The sequence below is a fragment of the Nannospalax galili genome, unplaced genomic scaffold (assembly GCF_000622305.1).
Source record: "Nannospalax galili isolate Female #2095 unplaced genomic scaffold, S.galili_v1.0 scaffold713, whole genome shotgun sequence".
Lineage (NCBI taxonomy): Eukaryota > Metazoa > Chordata > Mammalia > Rodentia > Spalacidae > Nannospalax > Nannospalax galili.
The window spans coordinates 906511-918153 of record NW_008333780.1 but is presented as its reverse complement, the minus strand read 5'-3'; the positions used below and the strand labels follow the sequence as shown (position 1 = coordinate 918153).

The 11643-nt window shown below is 43.0% G+C and overlaps 2 protein-coding genes across 3 annotated transcripts in view; one reads left to right on the top strand and one right to left on the bottom strand.

Moving 5' to 3' along the window:
* Positions 1-6200, bottom strand: part of Orc1 (origin recognition complex subunit 1) — a 27288-nt gene extending 21088 nt beyond the window's left edge. Inside the window, exons 1-2 of the mRNA XM_008828433.2 lie at positions 6048-6200; positions 1896-1996 (exon numbers count right to left, since the gene is read on the bottom strand). The gene's annotated coding sequence lies outside the window, so the exon portion shown is untranslated. The remainder of the gene's footprint in view (positions 1-1895; positions 1997-6047) is intronic.
* Positions 6201-6303: 103 nt separating this feature from the next.
* Positions 6304-11643, top strand: part of Prpf38a (pre-mRNA processing factor 38A) — a 23637-nt gene continuing 18297 nt past the window's right edge. For both annotated transcript variants that reach the window (XM_008828432.3, XM_029561266.1), the window contains exons 1-2: positions 6304-6600; positions 8032-8191. In XM_008828432.3, coding sequence (XP_008826654.1) covers positions 6471-6600; positions 8032-8191 — 290 coding nt within the window. In that variant the 5' untranslated portion in view covers positions 6304-6470. The remainder of the gene's footprint in view (positions 6601-8031; positions 8192-11643) is intronic.

Here is an 11643-nt window from a genome sequence, read left to right as displayed (position 1 = left end):
AAAGAGCACTGTCTGATCTCACAAAGGACCCAGGTTTGATTCCCACCACCATCATGGTGGCTAACAACCATCCTTAACTCCAGTTCCAGGGGATCTGATGTCTTCTTCTGACCTCTGTGGGCAGTGAATGACATGCGTGCACTTACATACACACAGGCAATACAGTCATACACATAAAATAAAATAAAAACAATAAAATGTTAAAAGAAAAAAGAATTAAGCAACTTAAAAAGTACCAAAACCAGGGGCAGAAGAGATAGCTCAATGGTTAGGGAACTTACTGCTCTTGCAGAGGATGTAGGTTTGATTCCTAGGACCCAAAAAGGATCTCATAAACACTCCAAACTCCAGCCCATGGGGATCCAATGCCCTCTTCTGGCCTTTGTGGTCATTGCACACATGTGATGTACTTACATGCAGGCAAAACACTCATACACATAAAATAAATTTTTTAAAAAATGGTACACAGGCTGGAGAGATAGCACAGGGGTTAAGAGTACTGGCTGCTCTTGCAGAGGACTCTAGTTCCAAGGGATCCAATGCTTTTTTCTGGCCTCTGCAGGCATTTCATGCAGACAAAATGTGTATGAATGATACACACACAAAAAAAAAAAGATAAAGGGGCTGGAGAGATAGCTCAGTGGTTAAGGGCACTGACTGCTCTTGCAGAGAACCTGGGTTTGATTCCCAGCACCCACATGGCTGCTACAAACCATCCTTAACTCCAGTTCCAGGGGAATCTGAAGTCCTCTTTTGACCTCCATGGCACTGCACGACATGGGTACACTCACATACATGCAGGGAATACACTCATACACATAAAATAAAAATAAATATTTTAAGAAAAAAAAAGGTAAGCTGGGCGTGGTGGCGCATGCCTTTAATCCCAGTACTTGGGAGGCAGAGGCAGGTTGATCTCTGTGAGTTCGAGGCCAGCCTGGTCTACATAGAAAGTTCCAGGCCAGTTGGGGCTACAGGGAGACCCTGTCTCAAAAAGACCAAAAAAAAGGTAAAAAAACTTTCATCTAGATTTCATGCTTCTCTTTTAGGGTTAAAATATGGCAAAATTGGGGTTAAACAAATCCAGCATGAAAAAAGTACCCTGAATTGATAGGGGAAAAAGCATATTAAGTAAATTGGTTTCTTCAAATTTAGTAGCATTTTATTCTACATTCTATTCCGGAACATTTGACCACTAAGATTTTCTGCTTTTAAAAAAGTATGTTTTAGTAAATGTTTAGGAAAACTCATAGCAAAGATATGGGATCATTAGTAAGTAAACTGCTTATAGAGATGCACGAAGGACTAGGACTCGGGAGCCCCTCCTCATGTGAGGAGTCTGCTTTCTCTCCTACACTTTGAATGAACTTTGGCTTTGCAAAACTCTAAAAACAACACCAAAATGCATATGAATCTCAGTACTCTGACAGCAGGCAGGCAGATCTCTAAGTTTGAGGCCAGACTACTTTAACCAGTACTGCTCTGGCAATACTACTGAAACCAATTTAACTTTAATCAAACACAGGGTAGACATGAACAAAGAGCAAAGAAGCTGGGCTGACTGACTCAGGGATGTAATCCAACTACTCTAGAACCTGAGGCAGGAAGACAGCAAGTTCAAGGCCTGCCTGGGCAAATTAGTAGAGGCTTTCTCAAAATGTATAGAGGGCTAGGGATGTGGTTCAGGGATAGAGCACTTGTAAAACTGTATGTTTGAGGCTCTAGGTTCAATCTCCAATACTAATGAGAAAAACGAGGAAAGATCAGTGAGTGAACACAGTAAGACTAGCTCAGGTAAAAATAAAACTGAATTAATTTTAATCAATAATCTTTTGGTAAAATAAAGGTGCTTGAATCTACATAAATGTTTAAAGAAATACTTAACATTAACTTACCTTCAATATATGTTCTTTTTAATGGATGAGGCAACACACAATTGTCAGAAATAATCTTGTAATTTTCCCTCTTTTCACAATGAAGCCAAGCAAATATGCCTCTGAAACACAGAGACTCAAGTAAATTGTGGTATCCAGTAGGTGCTCATTAAAAAAAACAGGATCATCACTGAGTGCTTTGCTACCTCCCAGCAAAATTTCTATAATTTTTAAATGCTCTCAACTATAAGATAAACAGCCCAATTTGTCATTTTGACTGCATTTTATTTTTCTGGCACAATAATCTCATTTTTTCAAACCAAACAACAGCATAGAGGACTTTCCCCATGTATATAAGGCACTCATATACACCACAGGGTACTGAAGTTTCCTTTTCTTGGGGCTAAAGACATGGCTCAGCGGTTAAGAGTAAATACTGTTCTTGCAGAGGACCTGAGCTCAGTTCTTAGCACCCACGCTGGCAACTCCAGCCACAGGGGATCAGACACCCTCTTCTTGACTCCATGGGCTCCTGCACTCACACATACCTACACAGATACACATAATTTTAAAAAAATATCTCTAGGAGACCTGGGCCACATTCAATGAGACCAGAATAATGTATACCAGAGAAGTGATTCACCCTATGCTAGAGGAACCTGCCGCCTGCCTTTCTCCTGTGTTGGCATTCCATGCTTGCTTTTTCGGTACTTGATCAAACAGGCCAAGGTTGTTAGTGCCCGCAGACTTACACAGTTGTTGTTCCCCTTTCCTGAAACTTTGCAGGGATGCCTCAGGTATCAGCTCCAATGAGACTCTATCAGAGAAAGACTCACATAATAGCCCAAGGAACCGTTACCACATCCCAGTCATGTTCAGTACACCAGTCTCTCCATGATCAAAGCAAAGACCGCTGTTACTTTCCTACTCGCTGTGTTTCCCACATTGACTTCCAAACAGCTGGGACCTTGTCTACACATTCATAAGTATGTTATGAATTGCTAGGTCAGGACTTGGCACATTACAAGTACATGAGAAAAGGCAGAACGAATGAACTTGGTAGTTAAGTGTGGTGAGGATAGAGCAGCCAGAACTTTTACTCATTGCCAAAGATCATATAAATTGGTACAGTCACATTAGGAAACAGAGAAATTTTTCTTGCACATTCTGTACATATGCACACCCTATGACCCAGTAATTCATATTCCTATCAGAAATATACACATATTATCCAGATATGAACCAAAATGTTCATATCAAATTAACCCAACTATTAATACAGCTGCACCACTGTGGTTTGGCACTAAACTGTTTCCCCTAAGGTCATGTGATCAAGCCTTTGCTGCAGGCCTTCTTCAAAATGGTTGGCTCACAGGGGATCTGACCTCTTCAATGGACGAATTTACTGACAGGTTCAGAACTTGATGGGCTATTTGGGAAGTAACAGAAACTTAGAAGTCTTTTCAGAACCAAGAGGTGAGAAAGAGGATCTAAATAAAAGGAGTGGGTCCTCAGGGGCATGCCTTTGGGAATGTGTCTCGTTCCTGGCCCTCTTCTTTTCTGTTAGTGAGTGCAGACAGCAATGTCTGAAATGTGAGTCAACATCAGTCTCTCCTCTTTTTAAGCTGTTATTGAGTATTTTGCCACAGCAAAAGAAAATTGATTAACCCGTGCAAACAGCACAATTGTAGGGAAATTACAAAACAACAGATGCCAAATGTGCAAAAAGACCAATACCCACTAAGCTTATAATACCTCTTGAGGACTCCGGATTAATTTTTTAAAAAAATATTTTATTAGGGCTGGAGAGATGGCTCAGAGGTTAAGAACACTGGATGTTCTTGCAGAAGACCCGGGTTCAAATCCCAGCACCCACTTGGCAGCCAACAACTGTCCATAAGTCTAGTTCTAGGGGACCCGACGGCCTCTTCTGTCCTCCATGGGCATTGCACAATACAGGTGCACTTACCTACATGCAGGCAATACACACATACACAAATTTAAAAATATATTTTATTTATTATTATTTTATGTGTATGAAAGGTGTTATCTCATTAAGGTGACAACACCAATCTGACACAGGAAAACAGCCCTAACTAACCCTGAACTGCCTGATGCCAATGACTGTGCCCTTAAACTATTTTACCTCATAACACAATGTATTAAACTGGGCAATGTTATTGTATGTCTGAGAGAGCTTACTTCTCATGGTTTATTATAGTAAGTTGGGTTCCCTAACTACTGAACAACAGGTACACTGGGTCTCAATTTCATTAGAAAATGGAGATTGCTGGGCGTGGTGGCGCATGCCTTTAATCCCAGCACTCGGGAGGCAGAGGCAGGGTTAGGGTGAACTCTATGAGTTCAAGGCCAGCCTGGTCTACATAGTGAGTTCCAGGAAAGCTGGGGCTACAGGGTGACCCTGTCTCAAAAAGAAAAAAAAAAAAAGAAAGAAAGAAAAGAAAATGGAGATATTGAATGGTTTTCGGCCTACTGTGTTTGTGTGCCAAGCACTATTCTAAGATTATCACTGAAAATGAGAAAATACAATATGGTAAATCCATGTTCATCCTACTGGAACTGGCTATCAGATTACTGAAACAATGGGACCGCCCCCATATTTTTAGAATTCCCTCAGGAATCTCCAAGAGACTGAAGTGGGAGATAATAATGGTGAGGGGGAACCACACTTTAGGCAGACTGCTTATCCACACCTCTTGCCTTTTATTTATTTTTAATTTTAAATTTATTTTAAATATTTTATTATATTATTTTTATTTTATGCGTATGCTTGCATTGCCTGCTTGTAGGTAAGTGCACCCGTGTCCTGCAATGCCTGCGGAGGACAGAGAGGCTGTCAGATCCCCTCCACGTGGGTGCTGGGATTCAAACCCACCTTCTGCAAGAACAACCAGTGTTCTTAACTGCTGAGGCATCTCTCCAGCCCTCCTGCCTTTTATTTAAACCTTACCCAGACAGGAAGGTGAGGGTGGGGGAGGGAAGGAATGGTGTTCAAGGTGGGCTCAAACTCTGGTGGTCAGGCATGAAGGCCAAGTGCTTACTGGCTGAGCTAGCCTGCCTGCCCTAATTTGTCTCTTTTAATTAGCATATAGAGGACAGGTGATCAAACCTGGCTTCTTGGGGCACAGCCTGTGACCCTAAGTCTGGGAACACTACTTCCTTGAATTCATCTGTAAGGGTCAGTTTGTTTTTTTTTTCAAACTTAAAAAAAAATTTATTATTTTTATTTTATGTGTATGTGTGTATTGCCTGCATGTAGACGTAAGTGCATCTGTGTTGTGCAATGCCCCTGGAGGACAGAAATGGCTGTCGGATCCCCTGGGACTGGAGTTTAGGGACAGTTGTTAGCTGTGGGCACTAGATGTGGGTGCTAGGATTCGAACCCCGGTCTTCTGCAAGAACAATGTTCTTAACCACTGAGCCATCTCTCCAGCCAAGGGTCAGTGTTTTAACTGGACGTTATGTAATGTACATTCAATGTAAAACGCTGCATTCGATTTCACAAAATAAAAAACCCCTTAGGAACACCCACATATTGCCCTCTACTACAGTTAAAAGCAATTATCGAGTTGATAAACTATGGTTTCACATAGGAAATCCCATGGCATTCACAAACCACATACACAGAAAAGTACTCATTATTCAAATTTTACGAACTAAAATGATTTCATCACTGCAAGTTGAGTCCTAAGCGGGGATAATTATGTCGCGTCCGCTTTTTTCAACTGTTATGGGTGGCGCGTCATTAGACTTCTCTGCTGAGGGTGGATGTGACGAGCAAGTCATCTGGACAGGACAGGGAGGGCTCAGGGCCGTTCCGGTCACAAAGTGGCCAGGACAAGCCCGTCTGGGCAGTCACCACGTGCTGCAATGGGCTTTCCTGCGGCTCTGGCTCGGGGAGAAGATGGGCGTGCTTTTCCCAGGCAGTCTACGGTTTCCCGCGCCCGGAGGCGCTGCGGCTTCTCTGCGGGGGGCTTCCCGGAGCCAATGCCCGGGGCGGCTCGCGGCAAGTGTCCCGGAGCCCGGCGGGGGCAAGGCGGCCTCTCCGGACCCATCCAGAACTGTGCGGCCGCCGAACAGGCTCTGGGTGCTCGCGTACTAAGTCAGCCCGCGGAGAACGCCCGGCTGCAGCCCCGCGCGCCCCGCACTCACCCCAACTCGTCGGGCTGCCGCACAGCTCCGCTGCCCGCGCTCCGCTCCGGAGCCTTGCGTGCGCCTCCCGCCGCCTCCTGCCGCACCGAGGCCTTGACCCGCACCGGACCGGGAGGCCGAAAGAAGTAAAGAAAATTTCGCGCCACTTGCATGGCCCCGCCCACAGGCCGTCTCCTGTGCGTCACTCACCAGCCCGCCACGCCCACCCGGCGGCGCGTGACGAACTTCCGCGAACCCGCTACCGCCATCACAGAGGCTTTAGGCGCTGAAGCGTCCTAGGCCGCGGCTTCCGGTTCCTGGCTGAGCTGTACTGAGCGGTTCACAAGGATTTCCTCCACCTTTCTCCGTCCCTCTACAAGTTTTTCTCACCTGGATGTGACGCCTTAGAAGACCCGACGGCAGCAGAAGTGAAAACGTCGTAAAATGGCGAACCGTACGGTGAAGGATGCACATAGCATCCATGGCACCAACCCTCAGTATCTGGTGGAGAAGATCATCCGGACGCGAATCTATGAGTCCAAGTACTGGAAAGAAGAGTGCTTCGGGCTTACGGGTGAGTCATGGCTGGCCCCGGCCCCTGGTCTCGGCTGCCTTGGGGCCCTTTGTCCGACTCGGTGCGGATGGACCGACCCGCTGGGGTGTAGAGGCTGTAGTCCACTGTCCAGAAAAATTTGGGTGACTGTGTGTCTAGACTTGCATCGAGGGCACAGACGAATCTGATAGAGTCTTGCTTGATTCTGAAGAGTGTGTTAGGTTCTTTGAGTCGTACCTCTTATTTTGGACGGTCTCTCTCTCTGTGTGTAGCCCTGGCTGGCCTCGAACTCACAGAGATCCACCTGCCTCTGCCTCCCGAACTCTGGGGTTAAAGGCGTGCGCCACCACGCCCGGCCTGCCGTCCTACACTTTGATAAATTGCTGGGTCCCAGACTGTTCATCTTAGGAACCAACGTCAGCTCCTTGAATACAGCTTTCTGACGGTGCTAAAAGAACGTCGCCATGCTCATAACCAAATTCTTACAATTTTTTTTTCTTTTTGGTCTTTAGACAGGGTCTATCTGGAACTCCCTATGTAGACCAGGCTGGCCTCTATCTCACAGAGATCGGCCTGCCTCTGCCTCCTGAGTTCTGGGATTAAAGGCGCGCGGGACCATGCCAGCATGAGTCCTAGTGTTCTTAAATGAGTCAGTATTTTCATGCTTGGCTCCTCATCTGTTAATTCTGGCGGTACGGGAGATTAAACCCAGGACCAGGCGGGAGCTAGGCAAACTCTCTCTCAGGGGGTGTGCCCTAATACCGAGGTACATCCTTATGCCCTAATACAAGTTCTTGAGAATAGTTCTCTTGCAGTTTTCCGAACTTTATTGAAATTCCTGTTGTGACATGGCCTGTGACTCTGGCTGTGATCTTGAGAAAATAAATCACTTAGCCTTTCTGTGCCCTCATTACCCTTAGCTGGAAATAGGGACAATAACAGAACTTTATTCATGATTTGTTGTATAAAGATTGAGAGCTCATGAGGCCCCACCCTTCCCTTAAGCAGAGACAGTTAACGGTGGCTGGGGAAAGGGTGTCCTTTCTTCAGCAGGGTAGCCACTGATTAGTTGCCCATGCTCATTCAAGCAAGCCTAATTAAATACTCTGGGACACCCGCACACAAGTGCCTTGAAAGTAGGAGGGGGATTTGTTGGGAAGAAGGGTTTCAGTGGCAGAAGGTGAGGGGATGAAAAAGGGAAATGGAGGGATGAAAAGCTACTATATACATGTATGAAACTGTCAAAGAATAAAAAATAAAGATTAAGTGAACTATATGAAATGCTTTATATCAGCAGTTGTCATTATTACTATTGTTAATACACTCTTGTTCTCTTAGTAATGTAATTCTTCTTGACTGTTTAGGAGCTCTAAACTGAGCTGTTTCTTCCAACCAAGAAATGCTTATGCCTTTGATACGTCTGAGAGGTCATTATTTGTTTTTCTGTTTTAGCTGAGCTTGTAGTTGACAAAGCCATGGAGTTAAGGTTTGTGGGCGGCGTCTACGGCGGAAACATAAAGCCAACGCCTTTTCTGTGTTTAACCTTGAAGATGCTTCAAATTCAGCCTGAGAAGGATATCATTGTTGAGTTCATAAAAAATGAAGACTTCAAGTGAGTGCAACGTTGACTAACATATAAACTTCGATATTAGTCATTCAGAATTGGGCTTTGCTAGGAGGGCTGAATCTTACATATCTCATTTCCACAGACTTCTACTCCAGATCTTTGCTTTGTTAAGTCCTCAAACTTGTATTTTGTCTTTTGTGGTTATATTTACCTTCTGCTTTATCAGTCTTAGTAACTTGCCCCCAGAAAAGGGTTTCACAAATTAAATAAATACACACATATATATGTATACACATACATGTCAGAAGCATACATTGGTAGATATCAGATGTGGGGGTGATGTAATAGGATGTTAGTTAACAGGTGTTAGATCTGTATTCTTTTCTTGACTTTGGTTCCTATTGACTGTGACCTTGGAGAATTTCTTCATTTTCTAAGTTTACTAATTCATGGTAAACAGAAACAGCAGCTCACTATTATCTGTTCTCAAGGAGTCCAGAGACAGGTGTGATAATAGCTCACACCACCACCTTAAAACTATTCTACTCCTATTTTACATGAGAAAAAACAGACCCGGAGAGATTATAAGTAATTTGCTTAAGGTCAGACAACTAGTAAGTACAAATCTGGAGTTAGGATTTACTTGGTGGTAGAGCAGGTGTAGGGCTCTGGGTTTGAGTCCTAGCATTGGGGGAGATGGCTTCATAGTGCATTTTCTTTCTCTTCCTATTTTTTGGTCTTTTTGAGACAGGGTCTCCCTTTAGCCCCAGCTGACCCAGAACTTGCTATGTAAACTAGCTAGCCTCAGACTCACAGAGATCCACCTGCCTCTGCCTCCCATGCGCTGGGATTAATATTTTATTCATTAATCTCATTTTATGTGTATTAATGTTATACCTGCATGCAGGTAAATGCACCCATGTCATGCAATGCCCACCTAAGACAGAAGAGGCTGTCGTATCCCCTGGAACTGGAGTTATGGACAGTTGTTAGCTGCCCTGTGGGTGCTGGGACACCAACCTAGGTCTTCTACAAGAACAGTCAGTATTCCCAACAGCTGAGCCATCTTTCCAGCCCTTATTTATTTATTTTTAAAACTATTTTATTATTTTTATTTTATGTGTATGAGTGTATTGCCTGCATGTATGTAGTTACCCATGCCATGAAGTGCCTGCAGAAGACAGAAGAGGGCAGCAGATCCCTGGGAACTAGAGTTATAGATGGTTGCTATCAATGAGTGCTGGGATTCCAACCCAGGCTCTACAAGAACAGTCAGTGCTCTTAACTGCTGAGCCATCTCTCCAGCCCCCTTACTTATTTATTATTTATTTATTTATTTACTTATTTACTTATTTACTTATTTATCTATTTTGAGACAGCCTCTCACTTCACTCTAGCTGGCCTGGAATTTGAGAGACTAGGCTGGACTCGAACTCACAGAAATCCACCTGCCTCTGCCTCTTGATTATAGGCATATGCCACCATATACTGTTTGAGTGCCCTTTCTTTCTTAATCCTTTTTGTTTGTTTTTGAGACAGGGTCTCATTCTGTAATCTGGAATTCATAATGTAGCCCAAGATGGCCTTGCACTCAGAGATCTGCCTGCCTCTGCCTCCTGAGAGGTGAGATTAAAGGCATGTGCCACCATGCCTAGCTAGAGCGCATTGTCTTTTTTTTTTCCTGTCTGTTTCTTCTCTGAGATAGTGTCTAACTACGTAGCCCTGTCTAGCCTTACATTTGATCCTCTGCCTCTTGAGTGTTGGGATGATGGGCTCAGCTACCCGCCCAGCCAGAATATGTATTCTTTTCTATTCTGTTCTGAATTTCATATGATGAAGCTTGGATTTCAAATGGAGATTTGAGTAACTGGATATACAAGATAGAAACAAGGTAGAAATATTACCAAAAATTTAACAGGAAAAAAAAGCTAACTTTTGTTTGGCACTTAACTATATGCTTATTTGTATTTATAACACTGCATTTTCCTTTGCTTTATTTATTTTTTTGTTTTTTTCTTTGCTTTTTTTAATTATTATTTTTATTTTATGTGTATGAGTGTGTTGCCTGCATGTATGTAAGTGTACCCATGTCCTGCAGTGCCTGAGGAGGTCAGAAGAGGGCTTCAGAGACCCTGGAACTCAGTTACGGATGGTTGTTAGCCACCATGTGGATGCTGGGAATCAAACCTGGGTCCTCTGCAAGAGCAGCCAGTGTTCTTAACCACTGAGCATCTCTCCAGCCCCTCTTATATTTTTTCTTATTGTACCAAATCAGTAAACTACAGCAATATCTCCATGTTATAGAAATTAAGAAAAGTTACATGCCCATTGTCACATTATGGAATCAGAATTTTAATCTTGATGACTTTGACCTTTTTCTAGAACCTATATTTGTGGCTATGTATACTTGTTCTAATATTGTTATAAAATATATATTATGCCTTCTGTTGTTAAATTTAGTATCCTGTTTGAATCTTAGGATAATTCTTACAGGCAGTATATCTGAAAGTTGAGCAACATTCACCAAGCTCTCACAGCCAGTAATTAATAAAGTAGGAAGTTGAGGTCAGGTCTCCATATTTAGAACTTTTCAAGTTTTTATTATTTTTATTTTATGTGTATGAGTGTATTTCCTGCATGTATCTACGTGCATGCATATCATGCAATGCCTGAGGAGTTCAGAAGAGGGAGTCAGATCCCCTGAAACTGAAGTTACAGATGGTTGTTAGCCACCATGTGGGTGATGGGAATTGAACCAGGGTCCTATGCAAGAGGAGTCAGTGCTCTTAACTGCTGAGCCATTCCCAGAGTCCAGCTCCACCTGAGTCCGGGGCCTGAAGGGGCCTGAAGGGGTGAAGGTAACTGTGGCAGCAGAAATGACTGTACCAGAAACCACAATTGCAGTTCTAGTAGAGGCTGTTGACTGACCCGCTCGGGAGAGGTCAGCCCGAATATCTTCTTTCTTTTTCTTCTCTCTCTAAAAGTAGCCTTTTACAACCTTTATTTATAATTAGAAAGCTTACAATAGCAGTAAAGCATAAATCAAACCATGAGTTTGCACAATATTTCTCAGTGTACAATATTTTTCAATAATCACAGTAAAAGGAAAGTACAAAGTTCAATGATTAACCTTCTCTTAACAAAGCCAAGCAATGTCTTCGTTGTTTTCTTTATAGCCTTGTGGTTTCTATTTTACCATAGAAGTTTGAGACAGCCTGTCCCCATTTGCCCTTTAATTCTTTGAATTTAATATTTACAGGTTGGCGTATATTTGAAAAAAATTATTTTTCTCATGGGAATAACCAACTCCTTTTATTTATTGTCTAACCAATATTCCAATTTATCTTTCTCCTCTCCCTTTTGCTATTTCTTCCTGAATGTTTTGTATTCTTTGAGTCATGTGATTATCTTTTCTATTTCAACATCCTTTATTATTTTGTTGCCATTTATCTTTAAGGGCTTTTTGAATCCCTTTTAATCTTTGTAAAAGAATGGGC